Raw genomic sequence first — 17604 nt, 5'->3', positions numbered from 1 at the left:
GGTGGGATGTGGTCTTTTTGAAGGTGAAGTGGATGCATCTGTGGTCGGTCCTGTGATGTCTCTGGCTGTTCACACAGACGGGCCCCCAGGTCGTTTCAGGGCATGTCATGTAGACTTGCCAATCAACGGGTGTATCTTGTTTTTTGTAGGAGTATCAACAAGCTGGCATACGTGTACTGGATGTATTGCACAGACCAGACTGTATTCAGCTGATGTGTAGTAGCAGTTTAGCATGTGCTCTGTTCATTGACATTGATGATGTCATGCTCTAGATCTTCGTTATTCAATCCCATTTTCTGCAGAGCACCGCCTGTCCCCCAACCAATGCCAGATTTGGGTGCCATGAGGGAACGTGACTGCATCCGCCATTACAGATTCACTCCACAATTGATTGAGGACTTGACCGCAAAGCTGGCACCACACCTCCAACCGCGACGCAGGTATCCTACTGCGCTGACCCCCAAGATGAAGGTGATGGCATCCCTACATTTTCTTGCCACAGGTACGTTTCATTTCACCATAGCTGATGTTGGTGGCATGTCCCAGACAATGTTCAGCCGTGTCCTGCGTGATGTTTTGGCAGCCATGTTGGAGCACCTTGATTAATTCATCCATTTCCCTACTCCGGAGGAGTTGACGGGTGTCAAGGGTGATTTCTATGCCCTGGGAGGGATGCCCCATGTCATTGGGTCCATTGATGGGACACATGTAGCTTTGGTACCACCACAGGCACAGGAGGTAGCCTATCGCAACCGTAAACAGTACCACTCTATAAATGCCCTTGTGGTGTGTCTTGCTAACATGCGGATTTCCCATGTCTGTGCACGTTTTCCAGGGTCAGCACACGATGCCTACATCATGAGGCGTAGCAGGGTGCCACAAATGATGCTGCGGCTGCACAACGAACGAGCATGTCTTGTTGGTGGGTATACTCTGTTTGTCCTGTGTGTTGCGGTATCTTTGGCTCTTACGGCATCTCCTGATCCACTTATTTACATGATATTTCCATGTAGGGGACTCTGGATATCCCAACATGCCATGGCTGATGACACCTCTCCGCAACCCAAGATCAGCTGCAGATCACCGCTACAACAATGCACACGGGCAGACCAGGCGAGTGATTGAGAGGACGTTTGGCCTCCTGAAGAGCCGATTCCGGTGCCTTCACAAGACAGGCGGGTCCCTCCTATATGCACCGGCGAAGGTCTGCAAAATCTTCCTTGTGTGCTGCATGCTGCACAACATGGCAGTTGAGAATGCAGTGCCACTCATCCTGGATCTGGATGAGCAGGAACATCCACCCGTGGAGGATCAAGGGCTTGCTCACAAGGCTAGTGATGAGGAGGAGGAGGAGGAGGAGGATGATATCCGGAGTCAGCTCATACGCAACTTCTTCTCATAATGGTGAGTCACTGGGTCTGAGTGTGCACGCTGGTATCCTTGGGTGGCATGGGTTGCAATGTGTGTCCAGCTGACTGTATGCTAAGTGACTTAGATGTGTGTTCTGATGTGTCACTCGAGTGAGGATGTCATTCCACACATTTTTGCTGAGACACTTTCTTTTAAATTTGCATGGGGACAACATTGTTCATGTTCAGTAAATGACCATGTATGCTTTGCAAAATCTTTGCGCTGACTTCTTGTGTGTCTGTCATTCCCAGGTTCTTGGGGCATACACATGTTAGTGACATGAGCGTTGTTTTTGAGTGTGGTTGTGTCCGGTGAGGGCTTGGGGGTAGTTGCGTGCATTTGTTGTAGTTGGGCTGTGGATGCCATTACCCCCATGTTACGCAAGTTGTTTGTGTACTCACCAGGCTCTGGAACTCCTTCGACTCCCGTGTACTCCCACCGGCAGAAGCAGGGCCATCACCTTCTCCTCCCAGGGTTGGTAATTTACCGGTCTGCGGAGCAGCCCACCTCCAGTGATGTTGCTCTGGGCGTAGTCCTCATTCATTTTGCGATTGACTGCCCTCCGCAGATCGTACCACCTGGCTTGGCATTCATTCCTGCTCCTTCTGATAGGCGCAACAGCATTCACCCGATCGACGATCCTCTGCCACATGCGTGATTTTTCGGCTATGCTGGTCTGTCTGACCAAAGTTCCAAAGAGCTGTGGCTCGACTCTGATGACTTCGTTGACAAGGATGTCCAGCTCCTCCCTTGTGAACTTTGGATTCTGGTCTGTGGGCATGGTGTGGGGTGAGGGTGTGGATGGTTGTGGGTGTGTGGGTGTGAATGTGAAGGTGTATGTGTGAATGTGTAGAGGGGGTATGTGTGAAGGAGTGTGTGTGAAGGTGTATATGTAAAGGTGTATGGGTGCAGTTGTTGTGGTGTGGTCTGTATCTACAGTAAGTCTGTCGGTAAGGCTCATGGTTTGTGTGTGAGGGCCCTTTTTATTGGTCCATTTGTGGGTGTGCCGGAGTTTGAAATTTTGGTGGGTGTGTTACAAGAGGTGGTTGTGAGTTTGGGCCTCTGTTTGCCTGTTTGGGCACAGGTTTACCCGGGATACGAGTGGTACGGAGTTCGCTTCGTACGGGACTTTTTACATACGCTTGTGTATTGGGAAGGGCGGTACGGATAGTAATTGTGCGCTCTGACTTCAATTTTACGAGTTGTACGTAAAACATTACGACGACGTCTCAGACATTTTCCCGATACGAGTCGTATGTATTTTACACGTACGAATCGTACTTCACCGGTGGGACGGCACTTGTACGATTCGTATGTAAAAAAATACGGATACGAGTCGTACGAGATTGTTTTTGAACGGATCGGAATCGGCACCTAAATATTTATTACATTAAAAAAAAATCTAGAAATTATATAACAAAATACATTCATAAAAAAATTATTCTTTTAAACTAGAAAATCTTTACAACCAAAAACATGAATTAAAATATAGGTGTATTTATTTTATTTGCTACCGTATAACACTACACCAATAACAAAACACTTCAACATTTTTATATAAATGTATTTACATGATTAATTTAATTAATAAATCAAATAAAAATTAATAAAAAACAAACTACACAAAATGTAACACAATTATATCCACAACACACACTTAAAAAAAAATATAAAATAATAAAACACTATTCAAACTTATTTTAAAATTTAAAACTATTACTATTAATAACTACTAATTAAATTTAATACCCACCGTTTAACCCTTTAAAAGTAAAAACACACAAAAATATAAATTACCCAAAATAAATATCAAATAATTAAGATTAACTATATATTAATTAAACACAAATTATCACCCTTTACTCCTTTAAACACCACAACACACCTAAAATCAATTACAGAATTACCATAATTACCTATTATTTAATTTAAATTACCAACCAATTATTGATTCATCAATTAAAAATAAATTACTTCCCACCATCACACCTATAAAAACACACATCTAAAATTAAACAATTACCAAATAACAGTAACAGTAGGGAAAGTGTTGGATAGCGGAGGGGTATAAATTACCATTCCCACTCCACTGAGTGCAACAGTAGAATAAGTATAGGGTAGCAGAGAGGTAAAAAATACTATTCCCACTACACTGAGTGCAACAGAAGTGAAAATGGGCTGGATAGCGGAGGGGTGAAAATCGCTATTCCAACTCCAGTGAGTGCAACAGTAGGGAAAGTGCTTGATAGGGGGTGGGGTAAAAATTACTATTCCTAATCCAGTGAATGCAAAAGTAAGGAAAGTGTTTTATAGTGGAGATAAAATACAATATTTAAAAAATATATGTAAAAAATATTAAACATATAAAAAACACATATTAAATATTAATTACATACCAAAAACCTATGTTACAGTCAAAGTGTGAAATCCTGCATTCTATAGAATGCCTAGGTAATGTATAGAATGCCTGAAAATGCCTGAAAATCGAACGTCAAAGTATGAAATGATTGATATTTTATACATTGCCTAGGCATTGTATACTTTGCCGGATTGTCTGCCGGCAAAGTATATAATAGACCTAATCTCAGAGACAGCACAAGTTATCAGCAAGCGAGGGGCAGCGACAGCACAAGTTGCCAGCAAGCGAGGGGCAGAGACAGCACAAATTGCCAGCAAGCGAGGGGCAGAGACAGCACAAGTAACCAGGCAAAGAACACGTGGCAGCCGTGCGGTGGTGTGGGGAGCGACCTGCCTGCAAGCAGGGTCAGAGGTCGTGTATAGCATCCAGCTGAGGTTCCACAGACGCTCTGCCGTCATCCTTTCCCGTGGTTCTTGTATCACCATGTCGGAAGGGAGTGTAGTGCCAAGACAGGAATCACGCCATGCTGACATGCAACGATGGTTCTGCTATGAATTATCTCAAGAAAGAGCCAATGCTGCTAAAAACTGTGTTTTCCTAACCGAAACCAGTTACCAAAAGTTAGTGGACTATGTGAAAAATGCTAAGACGACCATTAAGAAGGAACCACGGGACTATTGGCTGGTAACACACTATGACGTAATGATGGTCGAGAATACGACTAAGTTGATCTATCCTGTTAAAGAAGGTACGAGTGCTATTCAGTTTTACGTCGCGGACTCCGAGTTATTTGACGTACTCCATAAGGCCCATTTGGCTATTGGTCATGGAGGACGGGACAGGATGTTGAAAGAACTTTCACCCAAGTATAAGAACATTACCCGTCATGATATTGAGCTGTACATTCAACTTTGTGAGCCTTGCCTGAAGAAGAAAAAAGGTGTTAAAAAAGGTGTTGTGGTCAAGCCAATGGTTTTTTGTGAATTCAACTCCCGTTGTCAGGTCGATCTCATCGATTTTCAGTCCCATCCTGACAGAGAGTACAAGTTTATAATGGTGTACCAAGATCATCTCACTAAGTTTGTAGTTCTCAGGGCTCTGACGTTTTACAAGACGTAGAGACTGAGGAAGAGCTCGAAAAAATAATAGAGAGCGTACAAACAACACAACAGCAGGAAGAAAGACGAGATTAATCAATGCAAGAGGCACAGCTTCCTGCAGAAGACATAGCTGTGAATGCAATCCATGATGGAGGAAACCAAAACAGTGATGAAGCCATGGTTATCGAAGAGCCTTCCATTTCCGTGATTACCGAAAATCCTTCTTCTTCCGCTATCTGTTGCGTCATGCCATCTGTGGACATTCTCCTAAAGACGATGACAGTGACGAAGTAGAAGGTTATGGGGTTAGCATTTTGTGCAATGTTTGCTTCAATATTGAGAAAGCTATCCAAATTAAATGGAATCTTAATCGAACCTTGAGATTAAGGCCAAAAAAATGAAAAGGCATTCTGACAAAAAGAATTCCTCCTGTGCCTTTGGGTGCCACTGTGCGAGTTCCGATTCCCGACGTCGACAAAGGGCAGGGTGACTCACGCAATCTCTTGGCAGTTGTTATGAACGTGACAGAAGATGGCTTTTACCAACTTGGAACTGCACAAGGAATCTTGAAGCAACTCTACGCCAGATCACAATTCACCGTATGTCCAAAGAACTTAATGAGAATTGAAGACGTTCCTGACCACGAAATACCTCTCTGATCTGCAGCTACTTCTCAGTCCACAGGAAGCGGCCAAGGATTCGTCAGGTGTATGTGCAAGACGAAATGCCAAAATATGAGGAGCCTTTGTGTGAAAAAGAAAATTAAGTGCAATTCAAAATGTCACTCTAGCCTTCCCTGCTGCAACAAGTAGGTCATGCCAGTTCTGCTTTGTGTTTCACCGGTAACAATATTCTGTTCGCATTCTTCTTTAAGTCGTGAAATGTATGTACAAGATCAAAGTGCCAAAATAGAAGGTGTTTTTGTGTGAAGAATAAAAGTGAGTACAATTCCACGTGTTACTCCTGCCTTTTAGTGTAACAAGTACTTCAATCTCAGTTCTGCTTTCATTGTTTTCCGGTAAGAATATCCTGTGCTTTATTTCGTAGTTTTGTTCTTTCAGCTTCTAATGCGTATTAATTAATAAAGGCTTCTCATCTTGTGCCCTTTTAACACTTTGCGTAAATGGTACTGGTCATTCTGTATAATGCCTTGGAATCTCATCTTGTGCTCTTTTAACACTTTGCGTAAATGGTACTGGTCATTCCGTATAATGCCTAGGAATTGTATAGAATGCCTAGGAAAAGTATGTAACATTTTCACAAAAAACGTAATTTCCTAGTTTGCCTCAAAACCATCAGGCATTCTATACATTACCTAGGCATTCTATACATTACCGGGATTTCACACTTTGACTGTAACACATACAATAAAATACATTTCCAAAAAAATTATTTTCAAACTAGAAAATCTTTACAACCAAAAACATTAATTAAAACATAAATGCATTAATTTTATTTCCTACCCTATAACACCACACCAATAAGAAAACGCCAACATTTTTAAATAAATGTAGTTACATAATTAATAATCAATGAAAAAACTATTAACAAAAAATCTAAAACATTAACTACACAAAGTTTAACACTATATCCACAACACACACTTAAATAAAATAATAAATTAATAAAACACTATTAACTTATTTTTAAATTAAAGAATATTGATATTAATAACGAATTAAATAATTAAATGTAATACCCAAGGTTTAACCCTTTAAAAGTTAAAACTAAACACAAAAATAATTACCCAAAATAAATATCAAATTACCACCCTTTAATCCTATAAACACCACAACACACACCTAAAATTAATTATACAATTACCATAATTACCAATTATTTAATTTAAATTAACAACCAATTATTAATTCAATTAAAAATAAATTACTTCCCACCCTTCCCACCTGTAAAAACACATCTAAAAGTAATTACCAAAATTAATTAAAAATAATTAAGCAATTATTAATTCATAAATTTAAAACAAATGAGTTCCCAACCTTTACACCTATAAACACAACACACCTAAAACGAATTACCATAATTACTAATAATTAAAATTAACAACCAATTATTAATTAATAATTTACTTTACACATTTAACACTATAACATCTCAAACAAATATTAATACATTAATTTTAATAAATAAAATGTAATCAATAAGGTGCCGATTCCGATCCGCTAAACAAAATTACCGTACGACTCGTATCCGTATTTTTTTACGTACGAATCGTACAAGTCCTGTACAACCGGTGAAGTATGATTCGTACGTGAAAAATACATACATATCCAATCGGGGAAAGTTCTACGAGACGTCCCCGGACAGTTTTACGTACGAGTCGTAAAACTGAAGTCCGAGCACACAAGTACGATCCGTACCGGCGTTCCGAATACACAAGCGTATGGAAAACGTTCCGGAGCGAACTTTGTACGACCCCTACCCCGGGTACACTTGTGCCCGGGGTACGAGTTGTACCGCCCCCCAGCTTCCCCCCACCCGCGTATGTTCGCACCGTACCCCCCAGCCTCCCCCCCACCCGCGTATGTTCACACCGTACCCCCCCTCCTCCACCCACCCGCGTATGTTCGCACCGTACACCACAGGCGTACCCCCACCCGCGAATGTTCGCACCGTACACCACAGGCGTACCCCCCCACCCGCGTATGTTCGCACCGTACCACAGGCGTACCCCAATCCTCACGTATGTACGGACCGTACATACGCGCGGATTGGGGTACGCCTGTGGTACGGTGCGAACATACGCGGGTGGGGGGGAGGCTGGGGGCTACGGTGCGAACATACGCACCGTACATATGCACTGTTGGCCTATATACGGTGCGTACCCCAACAGCACGTATGTCCGCACCGTACATATGCAAGGTTGGGGTACGCACCGTACATGATGACAAATACAATGTGGGTGATGGCGTGTACGTCGCGTACCGGGCCCCCTTTTCGTAGTGCATCGCAGCGTACTTCGCTTTTCCGGCACTTTTTGGCTCCCGTAAAAATATATCCGTGCGGAGTGCTGTAGGTACGAATCATACTTGCTGGTCCGTAAAACGCTGCCTGACTCCGTGCGGACGTCGCGTACGCGCTGTCCAGGATCAGAATAGTAGGTATTTTTTAGCCGTACGGTGTTTTGTACGATTTGTACGGAAATGGTATTTCTGTACGTATCGTACTTGCTGGTTTGTAAGGTGTATTTCCCGGGTACGAGTCGTACCGAGAATACTAAAAGAGAAATATATATATATATAACTATTAAAAATGTAACATGTATTAAAAATACTAATTATACAAAAAAACACATATCACATACATATAAAATATATACTAAAACATAATACAAACAATATTTTAAACTATATTTATGCAAACGATATAAGTACTTTGATGTTTTTAAAATCGATATTACTTACCTTAAAGCGATATTCTTGACCACAATTTTCTTGCTGTCGATATTTCTGACCCACGATATTTATGCCTTGATATTTGGCAACTCGATATTTATGACTCGATATTCTGTCTCTGCACCATTTCATGCCCTCCTGTGGGCTTCAGAAAGCAACCTGCTCTGTTAGATTAACAAACCGGCTGTGCCACTTACAAGTTTAAAATTACAAGCCTGCAGCCCCATGTTTTCTTCTGATGGTGATGGTGAAGTCTTCCACGGTCGGACTGCTGTGATTAATGTTTTCCACTTTGTCCTGAAATGAGGACGCACTCCGCAGCAGCTAATTCTCAGAATTCTTTATTTAGAGGTTAACAAGCATTTTGCCTTTCCAATCAATTTCTGTGCCTGACGGTTTTCAGGAGCCCCCAGCTCCTTAATCATAGGCTGTTCTAAAACCTTGCAGACACTCTCAAACACAACTTTATCTGCATGCTGATGAATTCTATTGCCCTCCGGTGGGCCTCACAGGTGTGTTTTACTCCCAAAGCATGCTGGAATCTGTAGTGCGTTTAATCCAATTCTATACCTTCAGTGGGTTCTGCATTGTACCAGTACTTTTATATCCATATTTCAAGCCCTCCAGTGGGCCTCAGAAAGCAACTTGCTCTGTTTAAATAACAAAACTGCTGTGCCACTTACGGGTTTGTAAAATTCTAAGCCTGCAGCCCCATGCATCATTCTGATGGTGATGCAGTCCTCCACGGCCGGACTGCCGTGATTAATGTTTTCCACTTTGTCCTGAAATAAGGACGCACTCAGCAGCAGTTAATTTGCCGAATTCTTTATTTAGAAGGAAACCAGCATTTTGCATTTCCGATCAATTTCTGTGCCGGACGCATTTTGAAGCCCACAGCTCCTTAGTCATAGGGAGTTCTGAAAACTTGCAGACGCTCTCAAACACACCTTTATCTGCATGCTAATGAATTCTATTGCCCTCCGGTGGGCCTCACAGGTGTGTTTTACACCCAAAGAATGCTGAAATCTGCAGTGTGTTTAAGCCAATTCTATGTCAGGACTGGAGGCGAGGATTATGCTCAACTTTCTTTTACAATTCCTACTCCACTGAGTGCAACAGTAGGATAAGTGTTGGATAGCGGAGAGGTAAAAATTACTATTCCCACTCCAGTGAGTGCAACAGTAGGGAAAGTGTTGGATAGCGAAGGGGAAACATTCACTATTCCCACTCCAGTGAGAGCAACAGTAGGGAAAGTGTTGGATAGCAGAGGGGTAAAGAATTACTATTCCCACTCCAGTAACAGAAATAATAGGGAAAGTGTTGGATAGCGGAGGGGTATAAATTACCATTCCCACTCCACTGAGTTCAACAGTAGAATAAGTATTGGGTAGCAGACAGGTAAAAATTACTATTCCAACTCCAGTGAGTGCAACAAAGCAGAAAGTGCTGGATAGCGGAGGCGTAAAATGTACTATTCTAAATTCAGGGAGAGCAACAGTAGAGAAAGTGCTGGATAGTGGAGATAAAAAAATTACTATTCACACTCAAACAAAAAATGTATTAAAAAATAAAATACAATATTTAAAAACTAAATATAAAAAGCATTAAACATATAAAAAAGAACACGTATTAAATATGAATTACATAAGACAAAAACCTAGAAATATTATATAAAATAAAATACTACATTTACAAAAAAATTATTCTTTTAAACTAGAAAATCTTTACAACCAAAAACATCAATTAAAATATAGGTGTGTTTATTTTATCTGCTACCGTACAACACCACACCAATAACAAAACACTAACATTTTTTAATTAATGTAGTCACATGATTAACATAATTAATCATCAATTAAAAATATTAATAAAAAGCTAATTAATTACACAAAATGTAACATTATTATATCCACCACACTAAAATAAAACTATAAAACAATGAAACACTATTAAAACGTATTTTACAATTTAAAACTATTACTATTTATAACTAATATTTAAATAATTACATTTAATTTAATACCCACCGGTTAACCCTTTAAAAGTGTAAAAACACAAACATATAAACAATCACCCACAATAAATATCAAATAATTAGGATTAACTATATATTAAACACAAATTACCACTCTTTACTCCTATTAGCACCACAACACAACCTAAAATTAATTACACAATTACCATAATTACCAATTATTTAATTTAAATTAACAACCAATTATAGATTTATCAATTAAAAATAAATTACTTCACACCTATAAAAACACACATCTAAAATTAAACAATTACCAAAATGTATTAAAAAATAATTAACAACCAATTATTAATTCATAAATTTAAAATAAATGACTTCCCGACCTTTACACCTGTAAACACAACACAAACCTAAAATTAATTACACAATTACCATAACTAATTACCAATTAATTAATTAACAACCAATTACTAATTAATTAATAATTTACTTTACACATGTAACACTAACATCTCAATTAAACAAATACATTAAATTAATAAATATTAATGAACAAAAATTAATCAATAAATGTAATATAACTAAATTACTTCCACCCTATTCCCCTATAAACCCAAAACCTGCTACAGAACTTAAATAGCAAAATTCAAATAAAAAAATATAACTATTAAAAATGTAACACCTATACTAAAAGTACACACAATTCTTATGCGAAAAAACACACATCACATACACATAAAATATATACTAAAATAAATAATAAAAACAATATTTTTAACTATATTTTTGCAAATGATATTAAACACTTTGATATTTTTTACATTGATATAACTGACCTTAAAGCGTTATTCTTAACCACAATATTCTTGCTGTCAATATTTCTGACCCACGATATTTATGCCTCGATATTTGGCAACTTGATATTTATGACTCGATATTCCGATCTGCACCATTTCATGCCCCCCACTGGTCTTCATGCTTCACTGCTTATGTAGTTAGTTTTAAACAGTTTGGAGCCGCGGGAGAGTTTGTTGCTTCGCTCGCGGCCCCTCGAGGGGATTCAGGCTGGCAGTGCAGTGCGCACGCACAAGACAGGGGGCGTGTGTCTGCGCGTCTAGTTGGCCCGCGCCGCGCTGGTTACGGAGGGACCAACGAGTGCCAGACGAACGCCCCAGCAGTCCGTCATGCCGCCTCTGCTGTCTCAGAAGCCCTGACACCCACAGAGTGGGTTTGTAGCTTACTGCTGCCTCCTCTGACGCCCGCACCGCGGATCTGTACTGAACGCCATAAGGCGAGCGCAAGTGCTGTGTTGGTGTGGGGAGGCTGAAGGGGTAGGCCCAGACACATCCGACACCCATTTGACCTTCAGGGTGAGTCACCCCCTAGCGGATCAGTAGATCCGGATAGCACACTCGGTTGTGCATAAAATCCAGTGATTTAGTCACGCACATACCAGCCCCCTTGATATAGTAGTGCCACTAATAGCACAGAGCGCTTGGGGGGGATGGATGGATGGATGGATGTATATATGCTTTCCGTGAAGGAGAGAGTTGGAATGATTGATATATATATATATATATATACATACATACACACACCCACATTTGATGGCCTAACTAGTATAGTGCACGCTCGCATTGTGGAGGATGAATACACAGAGGAGGAGTCTCTGCAGGTTCTCCCCCTTAACGATGAGTTCTGTGACGCGGTGGATGCCTCCATCCACCAGGTGATAGAAGCGGCCATGGGCCCTTTTGAGCGCCACATTATGCAGATAGCATATGCTTGCCAGGCGGAGCAACCCCAGCGCGCTAAGAAGCGTAAGAGCACCTCAGGCATGGATATTTGAATGCTTGAAGAAGGCGTTCTTAGCCAGGCCAGATGTGGGGTCGCAAGATACCATCCCAGAGATCCCTAACTCGCATGAGGATGGAGAGGACTCACTGGGGGAGTCCGCTGATGAAGCAGGTCCATCCAGACCCTGGCGCCCTATAGGGTTCCCTGCCACAGACCTACCCAAAGGGTCAGAGGAGCTTTCTGATATGCTGGTCCCTGAGGACCTAATACATCCCAGGTCCTCAGAGTGGGTTCCCTCCCTCAAACTTGTCAGTGTTCATAGCAGGACGCTTGCGCAAACCTCTTGAGAAGGAGGTAAGGGCTTGCCTCAGGGCAGAGTGTCCTTGCCCAGCCCTACCGGGCAAAGTGGCAACAACTCCAGAGGTTTAGTAGGTGTGTGCCCGACTGTATGAGTGTGTGATTAAACGTGTCTTTCTGAATGCATGGGTTAGTGACTGAACTGTGTAAATATCTGTAACAGTCTGTCAGTTGGTGTGTAAGCAGCTGCATGTTTTGGTGAGTACTTATAGGAGTGTCTATATGGGTTACTGATTGGTTGTCTGAGTATCTGTATGGGTACCTGTGTGTCTGTGTGGGTGGGGGGTATGTGACTGTGCACAGATGTGTGAGTGGGTGATTCAATGGGTGTATGGGTTCAGAAGTGCATCTGTAAAGAGCTGTGGGTGGGTGTGGGTGGGTGGGTGTGCGTGTGTTGGTGAGTGAAAAGATGTCTCAGTGGTACATGTGTGAGTAACTACATATGTGAAAGGCAGTATATGTGAGTGTTGGACTCTATAAATGACTGTTCGAGTGAGTGATTGTGAGAGTGGCTGTATGGATGAGTGTGTGTTTGTGTCAGTGATTGTATAAGAGAGTAAGTATATGTTAGTATCTGTATGAATAAGTGAGGTGGTGTGTGTATAACTGTATAGGTGAGTAAATAGGATTGTGATTGATTCTTTGCATGACTGACTAGGTGTGTGAGTAACTCTGGGTGAGTGGCGGTGTGGGAGTGTCTGTACAGGTGTATGAGTGCATGACAGTGGCTGTATTGATTAGTGACTGAATGTATGAGTGACTGTATGGGAGAGTGAATGGATGTGTGTGTGGACCTAGGAATCAGTCAGTGGGTATGTACTAACTGGTATTGGTGTGTCTATGGTTTCGAGAATGGTAGTCTGTATTTTAGAGGGGGTGTATCAAAGGTTATATTAGGGTGTGAGGTGGTGCATCAGATGATCACATGTATGAAGTCATCAGTGATGTCACTGACCATGTCATGAGTGATGTAATATGTGACGTGATCAGCAGTGAAATGCGAGGGCGCAAGTTATAGTTAGCTCAACTAACTATAACAGTCAAATTTCTCTGGTTTTGTACGAGTGAAATGTACAACTAACTATAATGTCCCTGAAACCTGTGGCTTTTTCAGTGAACTTCTAAGGTTTTTTAAATGCTAATTTCTAACTATAATGTCCCTAAAACCTATGGATTTTTCAATATATATATTGACTCTTCTCTCAAACAAAAATATATATATTCACTTAAAAAACCATAGGTTTCACACATGTTATAGTTAGCTGGACATTTCCCTCGTAAAAAACCAATGAAATTCCCCCGTTATAGTTAGTGCAGGCAACTATAACTCACGCGACCGGTCCTCTGCTGATGACGTCAGATATTACATCACTGTATTTAGACACCTATTTACCCATGTCTTCTTCCATTAATCTTTAGCTATACATATATTACAAATATTTATTTTTCAGAAAGACATGTAATCAGTGATGTAATATCTGACGTCATCAGCAGAGGATTGCGGTCGCGTGAGTTATAGTTGCACCGCTTTCACTTCGACACGGTAGCCATTTTGGAAGCAGGTTTCACTGCTTACAATACCAGGCGAGGTCTTCGCTTTCTCTTTTTGAAGCAGTACAGTTTCACTACCTTGGAAAGCTACACATATGCAGCAAATATGCACTTTTAAAGGATTTTGACCTGTTTTGTGGGTCTCAGGCTGGGTGCTCTGTGATACACATCCTCCGTGCATCGCGATTGTCCACGCCCCTCCTGTGTGTGACATTCAACTGTTAACCAAATTGGGCTGTAGGAAGGATATCGGAAATATACATTAATTCCATTCTGTATCTTATGTGGCTAGTCCTTAATAGGGCAACAAAAAAGACAACTGTTTCATGGGCTACGGTTGATGGGGAATGTCAATAAAAAGGGTAACTATCAGTGAAAGAATGCAATACGATGATGAGCAAGAGACCTGCCAAGGATGGAGGTCAAACCCCACAACAATGAAATGGAGAGTAAGAGAAGTAAAAGGATTAAAAAACAGGATGAATGTGTTAAAAAGATATGGAGTAAACATGGAGGCAAAAATTGAAAAATTATTCTCACCTGATTTAACATCACGTCATAGATGTCGTCGCCTTCATTGTACACGTGAGCCTAAAACCAGAAAACGGAGAGTAAATTGCCGCTACTACTGAAAAAGCCCTAGATCTAGCTGATCATTTAACACTTGTTTATCAGAAATTGTAAGACAGTGGTCAGCTGATCTTTTTAGGTTCTGAAGCACATCAAGTAAAGCAGAAATATAAAAGTGATTGTCTGCATAAAAGCCTTGGGTTCAAGTCACACCAACTTGAATAAGACCCTGTGGTCTCCAGCTAGTTAGTGAAGTGTACTAAAGGCAGGTTAGATATGATATGGCCTGGCCAGCCCAATATCATTCGGGCTGCTGTATTTTGAACCAGTTGAAGTTTCCCTACTAACGCACTGGGTGGCTCCACATAACTAAAATTACAATACCCGAAGTGCGAAGAAATACAAATATTCATAACTAACTTTATGAGGTTAAAATGATAAATATATCAAAAAAAAGAGGGGGGGACCAGGAGCTAAATGATGGTCCAGTGCCTATGCTCCAAAAATTTTAATCTTGTAATCACAAAAGAGGCACTGTTCCAAGGGGAATCAGGTCAAGAAGCGACCGTCATCCGCAAATAGAGGTGAGAGAAAAGAAGAAGAGGATTGGGTCAGGGTTTAGGTACTGTGGGTGACAGGGGAGACACGTTATTGTCTCTTGTTGCCCTCACACACCCCGAAGGATGTCATGCTTCATCATCGGGCGTTTGCTCCTCGTCGGGCCGGCGGTGCAATGCCCTACGGGTCCCCCGAAGGGTCTCTTTGGCGGAGATCTTTTAGAGAACTGCCGATGGATGCATGCGGGTATGTGGAAGGGAAGTACCAAAGTGAGCAGTGCAAAGAGTGTGTGCTATGTGAATTTAAAAATGCCTAAGGATACCAAACAAGTTATCATTTAATAAAGAGATATCCTTGGTATAGTAAAAAACCCGTAGGTTAATAGTTATCTGTCGAGACGTTATGTGTCTGGATAACTTAGAGGATGGTCGACATGTTTCACGCCTTGGGTGGTCACAGTGATCCTTGGCGTTTCATCAGGACCAGTGGTGGTGGTGAGATGTGAATAGTGCACAGACTAAGAAATGCGGGTAGGGTGATATTAGCCCTCTCGCTATTAAAGGGAAGGGGGGGAAGACGGTTTAGATTACCTCCATAGGTAGTGTGTGTAAAAACCAGTATGTTATGCCCCCTTTGGAACTGACCTAAAAGAGGAGTAAGTGTTTCTCCATGAGTCTGCGGCGTAGGATGCCCACACCATCTAGGGGGGTTACTCAGGTGACGGCACTGGAAACCTGCCCAGTCCAGACGCCAGCTCGAAGTTGATAACTACATCCGTTTAATAACCCAAATAAAAAAAACAAGAGTCAATCACTAAACTTATTTTAGGTGACCTACTGAGTTTGGAATCCATATTTTCAAGCCTATGCTTTAACATAATTTATTGGATGTGTGATATTTCCAAAAGATTGTGGCCAGATAGGCAAACATCTGGGGGATGAATACAACTGCACAATTAACAGTTTGGGTTAGTCATTACTCAATTTTAATTTACTGTGACACGTCAATCTGTCGACTGCAGTTACACGTTTTTGTACACTTGCATAAGAATAGGATTCTTTCTTTCATTTAGTATTATCTGCATATAAAATAAATTCAATTAGACATGCCAAAGGAACAACAAACACATTAAATAGAAGATGGAACAGGACACTGAAGTGCTGTATGCGTGGAAGAAAATGGTGGTAACAGGTTCAATGAGATCTAGAGTCCTGAAAGTCCTCACACCAGGCTGTTGCGGAGTCTCTGATACGGACACCAGAGGTCTTTGGCTAAGTACCTGGTGAGCAATGGGGTCAAAGGTGGCAACAGAGTGAGCAGTTTCAGTGCCGCAAAATTCCCTTACTCTAAATGCTGTTGCTATTTATCCAGTGGAGTGACAATTACCAGTTCAGTTCCTCTCCGGAAAGTAAATCTGTCAGGGTAGGGTGGAGTATCCTGTTGGCCTTGACAAAGTCAGAGATTTGCTCCTAGCATGCTCACACTAATGTCTGGGTCTAATGGTTTCTTTGAAAAGTGTATTACTGCTTCAGGCTTTAACTCTGTAGAAAGTTTACTTGTAATAAATCCGTACGCAATTTATCTAGCATGAGGGGCTCAGTGGAGCCAGGTTGTCTGCTGTGTTGTATTAAACAAATTAATTCTGACAGACATATGGGGAGACATCTAGACTAGATAGGCAGACTGCATGGTGTTTATGTAAATTAGTTTACTTTGGGAAAAGTAAACGCCCCATTGGTTGCAGTTATCCTAAACTGCTTTGCCATGTTGAGGTATAGCTCTAAGAACTGATAAAACTGTGGAAGTATTTAGTGCACAAGAAAGTATGGGTATAATAAGTGGAATTTACTTTCTCAATTTCAGGTTTATTTTTCTGATTACGGTTTTGCTACTGTGTTTTAAGAACAGGTGAATAGGCTATTGAAATATAAGCAGAGTTTTTATTTCAACTCCCCAAGCTCCAAAGAGAACTAGGGTGTGTCTGTTTTTTTAAAGATTTCTAATTAGAACTATTTTCTGGGGTTATATCGAATACATCCTACAACCACTTGGTGTTGTCTTGCCATATATCCTAAGCAGCATTGAAATGTATAATGGCTCCTCCCAAGGTTTTGATAAAATGATTTTTCACTTTTTGCGACACCTTCAAACCATTATTGTTTTATATTTGAGCATATGCAGTCTCTGCTAGTCAAATAAACTGAACACCAAGATTTTCTGGTCATGAAAGTACCAAGCAGTTTTTGAGCCAATAATATCTAAAACATGGGTGGAAAAAGTGTCATTTATCAATATAACCCCAATTTCTAAGATTTGATTTTCCGTTGACACAGTGGGCTTATCAAAGTGAACATTTAAAACCACCATAATAATTATATGAGCATGTCAGTAATATTTATTCATATCGGATCTATTCATTTTTCCAATGCTGAAGAAATTGTTTTTTTTGGGGGGGGAGGGGGGGGGGGGGGTCAGTAGGACATTAAACAACCGCAACTGTTAGCATGAGATATT

General features: G+C 41.0%; 1 protein-coding gene across 3 annotated transcripts in view; it reads right to left on the bottom strand.

Annotated features, from left to right (window-relative positions):
* PARP2 (poly(ADP-ribose) polymerase 2) overlaps positions 1–17604 on the bottom strand; it is a 402899-nt gene that overhangs the window by 205080 nt on the left and 180215 nt on the right. For all 3 annotated transcript variants that reach the window (XM_085618532.1, XM_085618533.1, XM_085618534.1), the window contains one exon: positions 14503–14553. In XM_085618532.1, coding sequence (XP_085474658.1) covers positions 14503–14553 — 51 coding nt within the window. The remainder of the gene's footprint in view (positions 1–14502; positions 14554–17604) is intronic.

Source organism: Triturus cristatus, chromosome 7, assembly GCF_964204655.1.
Source record: "Triturus cristatus chromosome 7, aTriCri1.1, whole genome shotgun sequence".
Taxonomy (NCBI): domain Eukaryota; kingdom Metazoa; phylum Chordata; class Amphibia; order Caudata; family Salamandridae; genus Triturus; species Triturus cristatus.
Note: the sequence above shows the minus strand (reverse complement) of the source record. Positions and strands in the feature narration are given on the sequence as shown.